The sequence below is a fragment of the Hyla sarda genome, chromosome 6, assembly GCF_029499605.1.
Source record: "Hyla sarda isolate aHylSar1 chromosome 6, aHylSar1.hap1, whole genome shotgun sequence".
In the NCBI taxonomy this organism is placed as follows: domain Eukaryota; kingdom Metazoa; phylum Chordata; class Amphibia; order Anura; family Hylidae; genus Hyla; species Hyla sarda.
This window is the reverse complement of record NC_079194.1, coordinates 81,901,663-81,913,802: the sequence shown is the minus strand read 5'-3', so window position 1 is coordinate 81,913,802 and position 12,140 is coordinate 81,901,663. Positions and strand designations below refer to the sequence as shown.

Below are 12,140 nucleotides of genomic sequence, written 5' to 3'. Positions count from 1 at the left end.
AGTAGGGATTGCTGGGCGAACCACGTGGAAGAATCAGGGAGACTTGACAGCGGCACCTCAGTGGAATCCATGGCCGGATAGGATTCGGCAGGCTGGAGGTGGATCCTCTGTGTCAGAGAGGGATTGGCGTGGACCGTGCCGGCGGACCGGTTCTAAGTAGCTACTGGTATTCACCAGAGCCCGCTGCAAAGCGGGATGGTCTTGCAGCGGCGGTAGCAACCAGGCCGTATCCACCGGCAACGGCTCAACCTCTCTGACTGCTGAGATAGGCGTGGTACAAGGGATAAGGCAAGAGCAAGGTCGGACGTAGCAGAAGGTCAGGGCAGGCAGCAAGGATCATAGTCAGGGGCAACGGCAGGAGGTCTGGAACACAGGCTAGGAACACACAAGGAATAGCTTTCTCAAGGCACAATGGCAACAAGATCCGGCAAAGAAGTGCAGGGGAAGTGAGGTTATATGGACAGGGGGCAGGTGGAAGCTAATTAGACTAATTGGCTGATTGGGCCAGGCACCAATCATTGGTGCACTGGCCCTTTAAATTTCAGAGAGCTGGCGCGCGCGCGCTCTAGAGAGCAGAGCCGCGCGCGCCAGAACATGACAGCCGGGGACCGGGACAGGTGAATGACTTGGGATGCGATTCGCGAGCGGGCGCGTCCCGCTATGTGAATCGCATCCCCGCCGGCAAAGTCAGTGCAGCGCTCCCGGTCAGCGGGTCTGACCGGGGCGCTGCAGAAAGAGGAACGCCGCGAGCGCTCCGGGGAGGAGCAGGGACCCGGAGCGCTCGGCGTAACAGGAACCATATTATCTTTATGGACCAATCCAGGTTCTGCCTGGGATCTGACGAATGTTGGGTTGGAGTATGAAGGGCTTGTATGAGCGCTTCAATTCTGTCTTTGCCGTGGAGCGACACACTGCCCCAATTGCTGATGTCGTGATCTGGGGAGCCATTGTACATCAGCCACCTCTAGTAAAAGACTCAGCTTCCACAATCAACCAACCCTAGTACAGGACTCAGCTTCCACAGTCAGCTAACTCTAGTACAGGACTCAGTTTCCCCAATCAGCCAACCCTAGTACAAGGCTGAGCGTCCACAATCAGCCAACCCTAGTATAGGACTCAGCTTCAACAATAAGCCAACCCTAGTACAGGGCTCAGCTTCCACAATCAGCCAGCCCTAGTACAAGGCTGAGCGTCCTCAATCAGCGAACCCTATTATAGGACTCAGCTTCAACAAGCAGCCAACCCTAGTACAGGGCTCAGCTTCCACAATTAGCCAATCCTAGTACAGGGCTCAGCTTCCACAATCAGCCAACCCTAGTACAGGGCTCAGCTTCCACAATGAGCCAACCCTACTACAGGACTCAGCTTCCACAATCAGCCAACTCTAATACAGGACTCAGCTTCCACAATCAGCCAATCCTAGTACAGGGCTCAGCTTTGACAATCAGATAACCCTAGTACAGGACTCAGCTTCCTCAATCAGCCAACCCTTGTACAGGATTCAGCTTCCAGAATAAGCCAACCCTAGTATAGGACTCAGCTTCCACAATCAGCCACAAGGTACAGGGCTCGGTTTCCAACTGGCATTTTTCAGCAGGATAATGCTCGTCCTCACATGACAAGGGTTTCCCAGGATTGCCTACACCTGATTGCTACACTTCCTGGGCCTGCCCGGTTACCGGATTTATTGCCAATGGAGCATTTATGATGAGCCAGCTTCAGTAACCTACAAGTGTGCAGGATCTACTAGCCCAGCTGTAACACCTTTGTGTAAATGTGCCTCAAGATGCCATATGAAACCTGTATACCTCCATGCCCAACCGTATCTTTTCTTGTATCCAGGCTAGGAGCTCCCAACGGGGTTCTAGAGCGTCCTTTCAACTGTACAGCTTTCTCAAATAAACTTAACTTTTGCTCTAATATTATTATCTAATAATCACTTATATCATCATTACAGCTGAAACTATGCTACCTATTGCTGCCTACCTAATGTGGGGGAACTATGCTGCCTAAATAATGTGGGGAAACTATGCTACCTAATGTGGGGAAACTATGCTACCTAATGTGGGGAAACTACTCTGCCTATCTAATGTGGGGAAACTATGTTGCCTATCTAATGTGGGGAAACTATGCTGCCTATCTAATGTGGGGAAACTATGCTGCCTACCTAATGTGGGGAAATGATGCTGCCTATCTAATGTAGGGAAACTATGCTGCCTACCTAATGTGGGGGAACTATGCTGCCTAACTAATGTGGGGAAACTATGCTGCCTAATTAATGTGGGGGAACTATGCTACCTAATGTGGGGAAACTATGCTGCCTATCTAAAGTGGGGAAACTATGCTGCCTTTCTAAAGTGGGGAAACTATGCTGCCTACCTAGTAACATAGTAACATAGTTCGTAAGGCTGAAAAAAGACCAGAGTCCATCTAGTTCAACCTATATCCCTAATGAGTCCCTACTGAGTTGATCCAGGGGAAGGCAAAAAAAACCTCATACTAGAGGTAAAAATTCCTTCCCAACTCCAAATATGGCAGTCAGAATAAATCTCTGGATCAACATGCTGTCCCTAAATATCTAGTATCCATAATCATCAATGTTATTATTCTCCAAAAATGCATCCAGACCCCTTTTGAACTCTTTTACAGAGTTCACAATGACCACCTCCTCCAGGAGAGAATTCCACAGTCTCACTGCTCTTACAGTAAAGAACCCCCGTCTGTGGTGGTGTAGAAACCTTCTTTCCTCTAAATGTAGAGGATGCCCCCTTGTTATGGATACAGTCCTGGGTATAAATAGATCATGGGAGAGATCTCTGTACGGTCCCCTGATATATTTATACATAGTTATTAGGTCTCCCCTAAGTCTTCTTTTTTCTAAACTAAATAACCCTAATTCTGATAATCTTTCTGGGTACTGTAGTCCTCCCATTCCTGTATTACCCTGGTTGCCCGTCATTGAACCCTCTCCAGCTCCACTATATCTTTCGTGTACACTGGTGCCCAGTACTGTAGACAGTATTCTATGTGTGGTCTGACTAGTGATTTGTACAGCGGTAGAATTATTTCCTTGTCGTGGGCATCTATGCCCCTATTGATGCACCCCATGATTTTATTTGCCTTGGCAGCAGCTGCCTGACACTGGTCACTACAGCTAAATTTACTATTAACTAAGACTCCCTAAGTCCTTTTCCACATCAGTCGTCCCAAGTGTTCTCCCATTTAATATATAACACCCTGCTGCCTATCTAATGTGGGGAAACTAAGCTGCCTATCTAATGATGCAGATAACTGTGAGTTGCAGTGCAATTTTATGGCTTAGTACTTTTTTTTTCTTTTCTCTCTTTTTTTTTTTGGGGGGTGGGGGGCAGCATTTCACTCTTGGACCGAGGCAGCACAATGTCTTTGGCTGGCCCTGCACCGGTTCTGCCCTTACTGCCACAGTCTCCAACCTGTGTGTGGTGTCCCGGTACTGTGTAGTATACCATACCTTGTATGGTGGTCCCCAAAGTCAGAGTTTCTTCGTTTCAGTCCTCCTGGTGGGATAGCCCCTAGTCACCTCTTCCTTCTTTAATTTTGCGATGTTTGTAAGTATATTTGATTGTATATTTAATTGTGTAGATAGTGTCGCAGGACCTTAGGTCATGTGACTAATGTTAATTCTCTTAGGGTATGTTAAAGGACCTTCCTAGGTCACGTGTGTGGGCACATGTTTAGACCATAATCCCTTGTGTAAAGTCACTGACAGATGGTATGGACCAATGAGCTCAGGGCCAGCCCCTGCGCATATAAGGGAGCTGCCAGCCAATCCTCGCTCTCTTGGGTTCCGGACTAGCAGAGAGGAGAGATCCGTGCAACTTTCAAAGACAAGAACAGGCCGAAGCCTGATAATACAGCAACTTACCAAATCATGAGTTACAATACAACTCCCCGCTAAAGTCTGCGTGACTGCTGGACCTAAACTCAATTCCCTAAATCCAGCGGAACAGAGCATATAAATCTCCTGAGCTTAAAACTCACAAGGTCCCAACCAACTGTCAGGATCCTAATAGACTCTTCTTGTACAAAGACTGTTCCTGTTTAATTTTGCATAAAACCTGCAGTAAAAGTTCCAACAGTTTTCTGAAACCTCCGGTTGTGGACATTCGTTTATTATTCCTCCCTATCGCTCTTGGGACGGGTGGCGATAGGACAAGCATATACAGAGGAGCCCTCACCCTGGCGTCACGAGTGTTAAGGGTTAAACCAGCACCCTTTAGTTACTTCACAGCTACACCCCATATACCCTATACCCCCACAAGCTTACCACATGAGGATCTCCAGCAGTTTTGCATCTGGTTGAGAAACACTGGGTTATAGACCACTGCCTTAAAGCGGTTATCTCAGATTAGAAAATATAGATTTCTTCCAAAAACAGGCCACACCTATCCTCAGGTTGTGAATGGTATTACAGCTTTAGTCATTTCAATGGAAATAAGCTGCAATGCCACACACAAACTGAAGACAACAATGGCGCTGTTTTAGAAGAAAGAAGCTATGTTTTTTTAATCCTATATTGATTTTAGGCAAATTGATTAGTTACCTATTGTTTCAGAAAAAAATATCAATACAGAAGCCAAGAACTTGTAACCGAAGTCTGAATGTAATGGTTAAAAAACGCTACTTTTTACCCTCTTTCCTCAGAGAACAGGTGTAGGGACATACGATACATTTGTAGCCTTGGAGATACAACCAGTCCAGCAGACATGGGGTTAAGAATCCCCGGCACTTTTGCTATAGCATCCACAACCATGACGTTTCCCGGGGAGCGCACACCATGTGACCAGGCGAGCACCAATAGAGGCGCGCGTAGCTTGTGCTGAGCCGCTCACAGCCTCAGTAGTGGGGGAGGAGTCAACTTAGTACCTCCCCTCCGCACATGGCACCGTCTGCCTGCAGGAAGAAAGGGGGAAGAAAGTAAGTGGACTCGGCCGGGCGTCAGGTAATGTGCAGCCGTGGAGATGGGACAGCCTGGTGACCGGGGACGGGGGAACCGGGCACTGCCGGCCTCCTGCCGGGGAGAGGGTGAGATGTGCTGCGGTGCGATGTGCTGCAGGCCCCTCTGTTCACAAAGAGAAGATAAGACCAATAGTGGAAATCAGCCCCAGGGATCCAAGAGGGGGAACTGGGCTGGGCTGTCCAATCCAGTGCATCTATCTATCTATCATATACATTTATATAGTGCCTATGTATATGTCTATACTGCCACCGTGTACCCATCCGTATAGTACGGACTGCCTCCGTATACCCATATGTATGTATGTATGTATGTATGTATGGCCACTGTGTACCCATCTGTATGTATAGACGACCACCGTGTACCCAGCCGTATGTATGGATGGCCACAGTGTACCGAGCCGTATGTATGGATGGCCACAGTGTACCCAGCCGTATGTATGGATGGCCACAGTGTACCCAGCCGTATGTATGGATGGCCACCGTGTACCCAGCCGTATGTATGGACGGCCACCCTGTACCCATCCGTATGTATGGACGGCCACCCTGTACCCATCCGTATGTATGGACGGCCACCCTGTACCCATCCGTATGTATGGACGGCCACCCTGTACCCATCCGTATGTATGGACGGCCACCCTGTACCCATCCGTATGTATGGACGACCACCGTGTACCCATCCGTATGTATGGACAACCACCGTGTACCCATCCGTATGTATGGACGACCACCGTGTACCCATCCGTATGTATGGACGACCACCGTGTACCCATCCGTATGTATAGACGGCCACCGTGTACCCATCCGTATGTATAGACGGCCACCGTGTACCCAGCCGTATGTATAGACTGCCACCGTGTACCCAGCCGTATGTATAGACGGCCACCGTGTACCCAGCCGTATGTAGGGACGGCCACCGTGTACCCAGCCGTATGTAGGGACGGCCACCGTGTACCCAGCCGTATGTAGGGACGGCCACCGTGTACCCAGCCGTATGTAGGGACGGCCACCGTGTACCCAGCCGTATGTAGGGACGGCCACCGTGTACCCAGCCGTATGTAGGGACGGCCACCGTGTACCCAGCCGTATGTAGGGACGGCCACCGTGTACCCAGCCGTATGTAGGGACGGCCACCGTGTACCCAGCCGTATGTAGGGACGGCCACCGTGTACCCAGCCGTATGTAGGGACGGCCACCGTGTACCCAGCCGTATGTAGGGACGGCCACCGTGTACCCAGCCGTATGTAGGGACGGCCACCGTGTACCCAGCCGTATGTAGGGACGGCCACCGTGTACCCAGCCGTATGTAGGGACGGCCACCGTGTACCCAGCCGTATGTAGGGACGGCCACCGTGTACCCAGCCGTATGTAGGGACGGCCACCGTGTACCCAGCCGTATGTAGGGACGGCCACCGTGTACCCAGCCGTATGTAGGGACGGCCACCGTGTACCCAGCCGTATGTAGGGACGGCCACCGTGTACCCAGCCGTATGTAGGGACGGCCACCGTGTACCCAGCCGTATGTAGGGACGGCCACCGTGTACCCAGCCGTATGTAGGGACGGCCACCGTGTACCCAGCCGTATGTAGGGACGGCCACCGTGTACCCAGCCGTATGTAGGGACGGCCACCGTGTACCCAGCCGTATGTAGGGACGGCCACCGTGTACCCAGCCGTATGTAGGGAGGGCCACCGTGTACCCAGCCGTATGTAGGGAGGGCCACCGTGTACCCAGCCGTATGTAGGGAGGGCCACCGTGTACCCAGCCGTATGTAGGGAGGGCCACCGTGTACCCAGCCGTATGTAGGGAGGGCCACCGTGTACCCAGCCGTATGTAGGGAGGGCCACCGTGTACCCAGCCGTATGTAGGGAGGGCCACCGTGTACCCAGCCGTATGTAGGGAGGGCCACCGTGTACCCAGCCGTATGGTACGGGCGGCCACCGTGTACCCAGCCGTATGTACGGAGGGCCACCGTGTACCCAGCCGTATGTACGGGCGGCCACAGTGTACCCAGCCGTATGTACGGAGGGCCACCGTGTACCCAGCCGTATGTACGGAGGGCCACCGTGTACCCAGCCGTATGTACGGAGGGCCACCGTGTACCCAGCCGTATGTACGGGCGGCCACCGTGTACCCAGCCGTATGTACGGGCGGCCACCGTGTACCCAGCCGTATGTACGGGCGGCCACCGTGTACCCAGCCGTATGTACGGGCGGCCACCGTGTACCCAGCCGTATGTACGGGCGGCCACCGTGTACCCAGCCGTATGTACGGGCGGCCACCGTGTACCCAGCCGTATGTACGGGCGGCCACCGTGTACCCAGCCGTATGTACGGGCGGCCACCGTGTACCCAGCCGTATGGTACGGGCGGCCACCGTGTACCCAGCCGTATGGTACGGGCGGCCACCGTGTACCCAGCCGTATGGTACGGGCGGCCACCGTGTACCCAGCCGTATGGTACGGGCGGCCACCGTGTACCCAGCCGTATGGTACGGGCGGCCACCGTGTACCCAGCCGTATGGTACGGGCGGCCACCGTGTACCCAGCCGTATGGTACGGGCGGCCACCGTGTACCCAGCCGTATGGTACGGGCGGCCACCGTGTACCCAGCCGTATGGTACGGGCGGCCACCGTGTACCCAGCCGTATGGTACGGGCGGCCACCGTGTACCCAGCCGTATGGTACGGGCGGCCACCGTGTACCCAGCCGTATGGTACGGGCGGCCACCGTGTACCCAGCCGTATGGTACGGGCGGCCACCGTGTACCCAGCCGTATGGTACGGGCGGCCACCGTGTACCCAGCCGTATTTTTATACCTAGTAATTTGCAGCTGAGGGTTGATCACACTGACTATACTATGCACGCTCTGCCTGGGGTCACACTATGTGGGGGTGCTGTGTCACTGATATATTTTGGGATGCCAGCAATAGGATATGCTGCTGTCCTGTGGCTGCTCATGGGTAGTGTAGGACATTTAGTTCATTCCTCATACCAATGCTCTTCATTTTACGGCGTTTGAAAGTGCAAATCAAATGACACCAAGGACTGGCCTGAAGGCTCATCTGTAATCCATATTGGGGGGGGGGGGGTTGGTTGTCAGGCCCAAGGCCTGATTATTGAAATCCTATATGTGTATTATAATTATAACACTGTGATGTATTATCCAAGCCATTCAGGGTCATTCAGACGGTGTATCCTTTGTTTTTTGTGTATTACATTTTATTGGGGGGTCTGGCTGTTTGTTTACATCTCCTTTGAAGTCAAAGGCTTTTTTGAAGTCATGCACTCTGGTCCCATCATATAATCAAATAGATAAGGAGCCAGGAAGAGAGAAGACCCCCTGGTGGGATGAGAGGGGAGGGGGGAATGGAGCCTCCCTTCCAAAAAGGCAGATATATAATATTTAACAATGCTAGACTCAGGTTGTTCAAGGCTGTGCCCCAAGCTGACAAGACCATCCTAAGAACAGCACTCTCTCACTCATGGACTGCTATATCATCATGCTGTAAGAACTTCATCTTTTGTTTTCTGAACTTGCCTTGCTAAACTTTCATATTTTTGTAACTGTATGTCATTTGTTTATTTTCATGCATAGCACTGTGATACCTTTTATCAGATTAAATGTTTAATTAATCAGCTCTGGTCTTTGATCTCTAAATATATGAGCTCACCTTTCTGAAGGAGGCTCTGGTAAAACACGTTTAAGGGTTAATTTGGTGACTTGCTGGGACTTGTAGTGGACACCCAGAGGTCTGGCGGCTTTAACCCTTACACCTTCACACACTCTCTGGCGTCTTAGCTGGACCGATAGGGTGTGATCGTGACGGGGGCTTATTGGACCTCCTGTTATGTGTGCCAAAACTGTTTAATGGAGTGATCTCTGATGTCTGTCATTACCGGCAGGTGTTAGCTGAAGATGGCAGCCGGTAACGTCCTACTTCCTCACCTGACTCATAACATAAACAAACATCACAGATTGGAAAGGAGAGGGCTGACAAACCTAGGCGCCAGGGCGAAATTGTCAGAGCCCTTATTTGTGGGAGCCCTGCTATAGAGAAACAAAAATCAGCTATACTTAGCTACCCCAATGGTCCCTCCGCAGCTCATGATCATTTATCCCCCACCACTTGGAGCAGGACCTGACCTCTTAGTCAATTACTGGATGCAATGGTTTCCTGTCTCGGCCAATGATTGGCTGAACAGGCAGGTCCTGCTCCAAGCTTTTGTCTCTGAAGGAGGCAGAAAAGATGAGCAGCGGGGTACATTTACATTTTGCTGCTGATTCTGCTACCTGTTGAAGTCAATGAGTAGCAAAATCATCTGCAGAAAATATGCAGCAGATATTGTACATGTGAACGTACCCTAATGGGTATTCCAATGTCCACACTCAAATGCTGTGGATTTTCCCAAATAAGTCCTTGTTTACAAGGTGGAATTTCTGAACGGGAATCCGGTGTAGTGAAGAAGTTTTACCGGCTTAAAAATTTAGCTTGGAAATTCTGTTGTATTCAAAGGAATTCTGCTGCACTGTACATACCAGTTGTTTCTGTTGTGAAAGTTCAAATTCTGGCCCCCGCTGAAAGAATTGACACACACTTTCTCCCCGGACATTCTGCAAAAAATTTGATTTGTGAACATAGGCTCACAGTTCTCGTGAGGAAATCAAAATTTTCAACAGATATGCAACGTTTCAGTCCTGTGCAGGGGTGTGGAAATTTTATTAAAAAAAAACTTGTCCACGGGACTAAAATGGAGCAAAATCTACTTGTCCCTCATGACGATCCACTTGTCCGGACCAATTTTCCCTTTTACGCTCTAATTTTTTCCTCCTCGCCCTATAATAGCCATCACTACCTACTATAAGGATACCTTTTTAATTTTTCAAAAACATTCTCTGAACCAAAAAAATATATATTTAGGGAAGGGAAATTGAAATAGTAAAAGATAATTTTGCAGATTTGGTGGTTTTCTTTTCTGCGCCATTTACCTTGTGGTTGAGGTAACATGTTAGTTTTATACTTTAGGCCGCCTGATTACAGCAATACCAGATTTGTATCGTTTACGTCATGTTTTACTAATTCTGGACTTTTTAAATTTTTTCAATTGCCTTTTTTTTTTAACCCCTGTAGCTCTATTTTTTTTTCCACATACCAGGCTGTATGAGGACTAATTTTTTGTGCCATAATCTGTTTTTTGTATCGGTACCATTTTGGTATTGATCTGACTTTTTAATCGCTTTTTAACTTTTTTTTTTTTTTTCTGAAATATTATAAAAACTGCAAATCTGTGGTTTGGTATTTTTTTACATTTACCGTACGGGATACATAATGTTATATTTTAATAGGTTGTACAATTACGCACGAAGCAATACCAAATATGTTTTATTTTTATGTTTACATGTTTTTATACAGTATAGGAAAAGGGGGTGATTTGAACTCTTAACATGGAAGGGGTTAATGCAGCGGTCTTCAAACTGTGGCCCTCCAGATGTTGCAAAACTGCAACCCCCAGTAACACTTTATTACACTTATATGAGGAATCATTAGATTCCTCGGACAGATGAATAGATTCTATTGAACTCTATTAATCTGTGTGCTCTGTGATCCATTGATAGAGCCTAGTCCAGCCAGGATCTATCAATGACAGAGCGGGACAGCAGGAAGCAGAGGTAAGCCCTCCGGCTACCTCCATAGTGGATCGCCCCCCCCCCCCCCCCCCCCCCTGCGATCGCGCTGCAGGGGGGCGATCTAGCCCACCAGGGAGCATTCACATGTCCCATTAGACGCCGCTGTCAGCTTTGACAGCGGCAATCTAAAGGGTTAATAGCCAGCCACGGTGATCGCCGCATACTGGCTATTAGCGGCGGCCCCCGGCTACTGAGAACAGCCGGGGGCTGCAGAGTATGGAGCGGGCAGGAGCCTGCTCCATACATACTGCAGAGCGCCGCATGCATCTCCCCGTGCAGACGCGCCTCCTCCCCTCAGCTCTCCGAAGCTACAGCTGGGGGGAGTGAAGGCAGAGGACGCAGGTCTGCACGGGGAGCAAGAAGCCACGCCCCCTCATCTCCCCCCGCACGTCTGCAGAGCAGGGGAGAGAAGACAAATACACAGCTTCTCATCTCCCCTGCTCTGCTTCGGAGGACACAGGTTTTTACATCCGGGGGCTGCAGAGTATGGAGCGGGCAGGAGTCGGGAGCCCGCCCCATACAGACTGCAGAGGTCCGGGCGACTTGTCAGGTCCGGCCCTGCTTGCCCGAAGCCGGGCTAAGGGCCGGACAAATTCACCTGCCCGGCGCCCGGAACTGCTTGTCCCTGGCGTCGGGCGATAGGAATTCCACATCCCTGCTGTGTGAACATGCCCTAAAGGGTTTATCACAAGATGTACAACGGGATAGGAGTTAAATGGGTACTCCGCCCCTAGACCTCTTATCCCCTATCCAAAACCGATCTCTGCTGCGGAACCCCAGACTTCTGGTGCATGGAGCAAACTTCGCTCTGTGCCGGATGACTGATGTGGGGCGGAGGCTCGTGATGTAATGGTCACGCCCCCTTCAATGCATGTCTATGGGAGGGGGTGTGACCGCTGTAGACTTGTATTGTGTGGCTGTGATGGCGCAAGCCTCCGACACTCTAAACGAACGCCAGGTGCAGTAGGGAAAATGCGATGGTCCCCAGTGGTGGGACCCCACGATCACCTTTTCTCCCCTATCCCTTGAGTAGGGGATAAGATGTCTAGGGATGGAGTACCCCCTTTAAATGTACCCCACTCCATTACATTCAGTCCCCGGAGCACGTTCTCTCCGGGTCTGATTACTGGCGGTCACTGGGGTCGGAGCATTGTGATGTCACGCTCCGCCCCCTCAATGCAAGCCTATGGGAGGGGGCGTGACAGCTGATAAGATGTCTTAGCGAAGGAGTACCCCTTTAAGTATCTGATTTGTCCGACTGCTGGGAGCCCCCTCTGATTAAGAGGACAGAGGTCCCTTATTCCCCCTGCTAGTGAATGGAAGTGTGCAGTACAGGGCTCAGCTATCATTAGAGATTCCATGGCCACCTCCTCAGTGTTTTTGGACCCACTCCTTTATTTGGCTAAAAGTACTCCTAATATGCTACTTGTGAACCACAGAGCTCATACAACATCAGAA

The 12,140-nt window shown here is 50.6% G+C and overlaps 1 protein-coding gene across 6 annotated transcripts in view; it reads left to right on the top strand.

Moving 5' to 3' along the window:
• Positions 1-12,140, top strand: part of PTPDC1 (protein tyrosine phosphatase domain containing 1) — a 155,923-nt gene that overhangs the window by 57,980 nt on the left and 85,803 nt on the right. The window contains exons 1-2 of one of the 6 annotated variants that reach the window (XM_056524296.1): positions 4,994-5,064; positions 8,413-8,501. The exons of 3 other annotated variants lie outside the window; for them this stretch is intronic. Coding sequence is in view for 1 of the 3 variants with exons in the window: in XM_056524292.1 (XP_056380267.1) it covers positions 5,001-5,064 (64 nt within the window). In the remaining 2 variants the exon portion in view is untranslated. Of the gene's footprint in view, positions 1-4,986; positions 5,065-8,412; positions 8,502-12,140 lie in introns of those variants that run through there. 2 more of the 6 variants (XM_056524292.1, XM_056524295.1) reach the window with 2 other exon arrangements.